At 45.2% G+C, this 5,621-nt stretch overlaps 1 protein-coding gene across 1 annotated transcript; it reads right to left on the reverse strand.

Annotated features, from left to right (window-relative positions):
* Positions 1 to 218: 218 nt before the first annotated feature.
* Positions 219 to 866, reverse strand: LOC309960998 (ras-related protein Rab-5A-like; the record flags this gene model as incomplete). The annotated part of the gene is made up of 1 exon (XM_082838015.1): positions 219 to 866. The coding sequence occupies one exon, from the start codon at positions 864 to 866 to the stop codon at positions 219 to 221; it is 648 nt and encodes a 215-aa protein (XP_082694141.1).
* Positions 867 to 5,621: the final 4,755 nt, after the last annotated feature.

Here is a 5,621-nt window from a genome sequence, read left to right on the forward strand (position 1 = left end):
CTCATTTCCCCCTTCCACTGCTAAAACATTAGTCAGAGGGTCACATGTATGTTATTAAAAATTAAGTTCAAAACACTTAACATAATTCTGTATTAGAAACTTGCCTATTGTAAGTCTCTTCTTTTTGGAAGTCATACTGGGCTGGTTAAATGCTCCAATTCCACTGCTATTAACAATTAGGAAGCAGAAGAACATTCCAGTTAGTTTAAACTGGAGGTTTAGTTACTACAGCGCTGACTCCTGGTTGGCTGCGTGGGTTCAGTAAGGTCTACTCCTCTTCCTCTGGCAGAATGTGCTCCTGGATTCTGTGGTTCATTCTTTGGCAACTTTTTAGCTATTGCCATGAATATTTCATTTACAGTCATTGATGTTTTAGCTGATTTCTCCAGAAATAATAAACTGTTGTCATCTGCATAGGACTGTGCTTCCTGGAAATTGACAGCTGTTTTATTGGCGAGGTCAGCCTTGTTTCCTGATAAAGCTATTACAATGTTAGGACTGGCTTGCCTCTGAAGCTCTGTAACCCAGTTTTTGGCTCTGACAAAGGACTCCTCGTTTGTGTCATCATATACAACTATGGCTGCTTGCGCTCGTCTGTAGTACATGGGTGCTAGGCTATGGTATTGTTCTTCACCAGCTGTATCCCACATTTCAAACTTTACTGTTGTGTCATCAAGACACACAGTGTGGGCTAGAAAAGCAGCCCCCATGGTACTCTCTTGAAATTCATGAAAGTGGCCCTTCACAAAACAAAGCACTAGGCTCGATTTGACAAAAGCAGACTCTCCCAGAAGTACTAGTTTGAACTGGCATATTTTATTTCCAGTATTTGGCCTGTTAGGTCCTGTTGCTCCTCGATTAGCCATGTCCAAATTTGAAAGAAGTCTCTAATTTCAGTCTCTTAAATGAACTTCCAGGATGCAAGGTGTCAGTTGTTTTCTTTCCGGAGGTAAAGAAACCTGAGACCGCAGCGCCTGGGGCCGCGGCTCCGCAGCTTCGGGCTGCAGGTCCCTGGCGGAGCCTGAGAGGCTAAGGCTGAGGCTCCCTAACTTGGTTTAAAATAGACTCCTGGCAGTTTTTTCAGAAATTCACTATGGGAGCAGAGATAAAAAGAAAGTACTGAAACATCTCTGGCTGGTCCATAAAATCTTGGAGCTGTTGCTTTTATGCTGATTATTATCAGCATAAAAGATTACTAGGGCTTCCCTGGTGGCGCAGTGGTTGAGAGTCCGCCTGCCGATGCAGGGGACACGGGTATGTGCCCGGGTCTGGGAAGATCCCAGAGGCCGCGGAGCGGCTGGGCCCGTGAGCCATGGCCGCTGGGCCTGTGCGTCCGAAGCCTGTGCTCTGCAACGGGAGAGGCCACAACAGTGAGAGGCCCGCATACCGCAAAAAAATAAATAAATAAAAAGATTACTAAATGGAAAGATTATTAGAGGGAAATCATTTTGTCATTCCAAATCATCTCTAGATTAGCCTTCGCTTGGATGATAAAATACTAGATGAAATGACATTTTAAAAACTTCTGTTATAAAACATTGCTTCCTGAATTCATGCATGCCGAGTATAATGCCCTATGGTAAAATGGTTGCGAGTCTGAGCTCTGGAGCCCTACCACCTTCAAATTTTGCTTTTGCCACTTTTTAGCTGTGTGACCTTGGACAAGTTACTTAAGCTGTCTGTGCTTTAGTTTCCTCGTTGTTAAATAGAGATAATAAAAGTACCTACCGTATAGGACTGCAGGGAGAACTTGCTAAATTAACAAATGTAAGACTTGGAATATTGTGAGCGCTATGCTTAGTGTTAGCCCTTAGAACAGTGTTTGGCAATTAGGCACTGGTAAATGTTACCTTTTACATTACTGTTTTAAATGATAGAGGCTGTAATGCAGGAGAGTGGGAAGAACTCAGGAAGGGAGATTAGGACAAATCCATTTGGTTTATACGCTTTAGTCATTGTATCTACAGTGTTTATCAAACCAATTATCTTTCTTGAGAGCTACAATTTCCTGGGCATCTGCAGATGCCCAGAACTCAAGATTGGAAGGAAACATGAAACTCTAATAGTGGGTAATTAGAAGGAGCTCACTCTAAAAAATGTTTGTTTTTTAATAAATTTATTTATGTATTTATTTATTTTTGTATTTATGTATTTATTTATGGCTATGTTGGGTCTTCCTTGCTGCACACAGGCTTTTTCTAGTTGTGGTGAGTGGAGGGCTACCCTTCCTTGCGGTGCACGGGCTTCTCATTGCGGTGGTTTCTTGCGGAGCACGGGCTCTAGGCGCGCAGGCTTCAGTAGTTGTGGCACACAGGCTCAGTAGTTGTGGTTCGCAGGCTCAGTAGTTGTGGCATGCAGGCTCAGTAGTTGTGGCTCACAGGCTTCAGTAGTTGTGGCACGCAGGCTCAGTAGTTGTGGCACGCAGGCTCAGTAGTTGTGGCTCGCAGGCTTCAGTAGTTGTGGCACGCAGGCTCAGTAGTTGTGACTCGTGGGCTCTAGAACACAGGCTCAGTAGTTGTGGCGCATGGGCTTAGTTGCTCCGTGGCACGTGGGATCTTCCTGGACCAGGGCTTGAACCCACGTCCCCTGCATTGGCAGGTGGATTCTCAACCACTGGGCCACCAGGGAAGTCCCAAAATATGTTTGTTTTTTAATGGCGCTTTAAATGAGCTCATGGGAAGTTTATTATAAAATGCTTGCCTGCACCAAATGCCTTAATGGGAGAAGCCTTATTGAAATTCCATTGTTTAAATAATATACAGGCCATGTCCCTCCTGGAACTCTGTTCCCTCTGTGGGAGTCAAAGATTCTTTGAATGTCCCAAGGTATTCCAAAGCAATCACAAAATCACATTTCAGAGCTAGAAGGGGATTTAGAAACCATCTCCTCCTAAGCTTTCTTTTTACAGCTGAAGAAACAAACCCAATAGGGTTAAAGGATTTGCCTGAGGCAACTCAGCAACCTTGAAGCTAAAGTCGACCCCCAGTTTCTTTAACTCTTAGTTCAGCCCCTTGCTACTAACCTGTCCCCAATCTTAGAGAGAGAGAGAGAGGGAAGGAAAGAGGGAGGGCCAGAGGGGAAAGGACCCTGCTACTTGCAGACTTGCAGATGGGGAGTGCCCCAGTTTTTTCCCTTTCACACTGAAAAAAGAATAAACTGATCACATACCTGTAGAAACAATTATAATTTAGCAGAGAAAATATCAAGGCTAAGCAATGAATCACCAAACATTCAAGGCGAAAGTTTATTACCTTTCTTGTTTATTTTTACTTCATCAGGACTAAAACCTGTTGCTATGTTGGATCTGGGCAGCATTTTGTGATGCCTGCAGACAAACAGCGTGGCTAACTACCCAGGTGGTGAGGCTTTGCTCTCCCGGAATATTCTAGCAAACAATGTAACCTGACACGGGTGTGACAGGGCTCTCCGGTGGTTATAGTTTATCTTTGGCAATTCCTTCTGCACCCCTTCCACACCCATAAAACCATACAGGAACCATCCAGGAGCTGGGCTTGGGGAACAGGTACTCTGTGATGTGGGCCACTCCATCCCAAGGAAGTTATGGCTCCCCAGTCTAGGGTGCCCACCGTCCACAAAATAGATTTCTGTAAGAAGTGGACCCTACCAGAGGAGCACCCAATCGCACATATTGAATTTGGAGGGAAGAACACATAACTGTTTACTCAACTTAGAAGGTACTTGCAAATCACCCGCTCTCTTCCATTGGTGAATAAACAAAGCTTATATGCAAATGATGAACACCAGTTTTGGCGAGGACTCCTGAGCAGTGTGGGTTGGCATGCCAGTGGAGACTTCATCAGAGGGTTCCTGTCTCCCATCTTTAACTTGGTGGGTTATCATTTAGTTATTCCAGTTACTTTTTAAAAAATTTTTAACTTTTTTATTTTTGGCCGTGTTGGATCTTTGTTGCTGTGCGTGGGCTTTCTTTAGTTGCGGCGAGCGGGGGCTACTCTTGGTTGCGGTGCGCGGGCTTCTCATCGCGGTGGCTTCTCTCGTTGTGGAGCATGGGCTCTAGGCGCGTGGGCTTCAGTAGTTGCGGCACGAGGGCTCAGTAGTCGTGGCTCGAGGGCTCTAGAGCACAGGCTCCGTAGTTGTGGTGCACGGGCGTAGTTGCTCCGCGGCATGTGGGATCTTCCTGGACCAGGGGTCGAACCTGTGTCCCCTGAATTGGCAGGCGGATTCTTAACCAGTGCACCACCAGGGAAGCCCCTATTCCAGTTGCTTTAAATGTATGTGACATCCTACCTCTGCAGAGATATTTCTGCAAACCTGACTTGCACTGCACAGTAATGGGTAGAAAAAACTGAAAGACTTAAGAGATAAGTCCTTGCAATTAAGTGTGGGGCCCATACGGAACTCTCAGAGCTGTGCAGTGTTTGCATATTTCTGGGACGTTTATCACCTGACCTCTGCAGTTGCCTTCTATTACTGGAGATTCCCTAACCACCAGATTGCAGCTTCTGCAATTCAGAGGCTCACAGAGGTTTTTTTTTTGGTACGCGGGCCTCTCCCTGTCGCGGCCTCTCCCGTTGCGGAGCACAGGCTCCGGACGCGCAGGCTCAGCGGCCATGGCTCACGGGTCCAGCCGCTCCGCGGCATGTGGGATCTTCCCGGACCGGGGCACGAACCCGCGTCCCCTGCATCGGCAGGCGGACTCTCAACCACTGCGCCACCAGGGAAGCCCTCACAAAGGTTTTTGTTTGTACCTCAGATCATGTAGAGCCAGCATCCAAACACTAGCGTCTGCAGCCTAAATACCGTTTAAGGCTTTACTTTTATAAAACAAAGAGGCTGCTTCTGAGGTGTGATTTTCTGTGCATGCTGGGACCCTCCGCATCCCCCTCCTCGGACCAGCTCGTGCCTGGAGTCGTGCCTGTAGAGACTCATCAGTCAGTAAAAGAGTAATTTACCTGGACTGTACAGACCTCTGTGAACGCTTGAGGTTATGCACAGAGTTTGAGTGCATTTGCCCATTTTTAGCCCTAAGGGAGGCTCTTTAGGCCTTTGCTGGTAACCAAAAGAGTCGGTAACCACCAAAAGTTTAAGAATGATTGCTTTTTCTCATAAGATGTTTTAAGTTATTTACTATTGAATGTGCCTGAAAACACATAAACACATGACCATAAATTTTATGTCACAAAGAGGGCCAGCTGGAAACTTTGCCTAAGATATTTTCTAGGAAAACAAACAATAATTTTATTAGCTTTCTTCCTATTCTTTATTCAAAACAAAATATCTGTACTTATTTTCTCTTTTCTTTTTTTTTTTTTTAAATATCTGTACTCTTGAGAGAGATATTCACAACACAGATGCTACCTTTTCATTCTTCACTTCAAAAGTAAGGCCCGAGTGCAGGACTAATGGGGATTCTGAAACTGACTATGGAAGATGTTACCTCTTAGAGGAGAGAGATGGTCAAACTTCTGTAAACAGTCGGTAGTAAATATTTTCAGCTTTTTGGGCCATGTGGTTTCTGCTGCAACTTCACAGTTCTGCTGTTGTGTGGAAAGCAGCCATAGACAATATGTAAACAAATGGAAGTAGTGATGTTTCAATAAAACTTTATTTACAAAAACAAGTGGCAGGCCAGATTGTCCCAT

Source organism: Leucopleurus acutus (assembly GCF_964270905.1).
Source record: "Leucopleurus acutus genome assembly, chromosome: 4".
Lineage (NCBI taxonomy): Eukaryota > Metazoa > Chordata > Mammalia > Artiodactyla > Delphinidae > Leucopleurus > Leucopleurus acutus.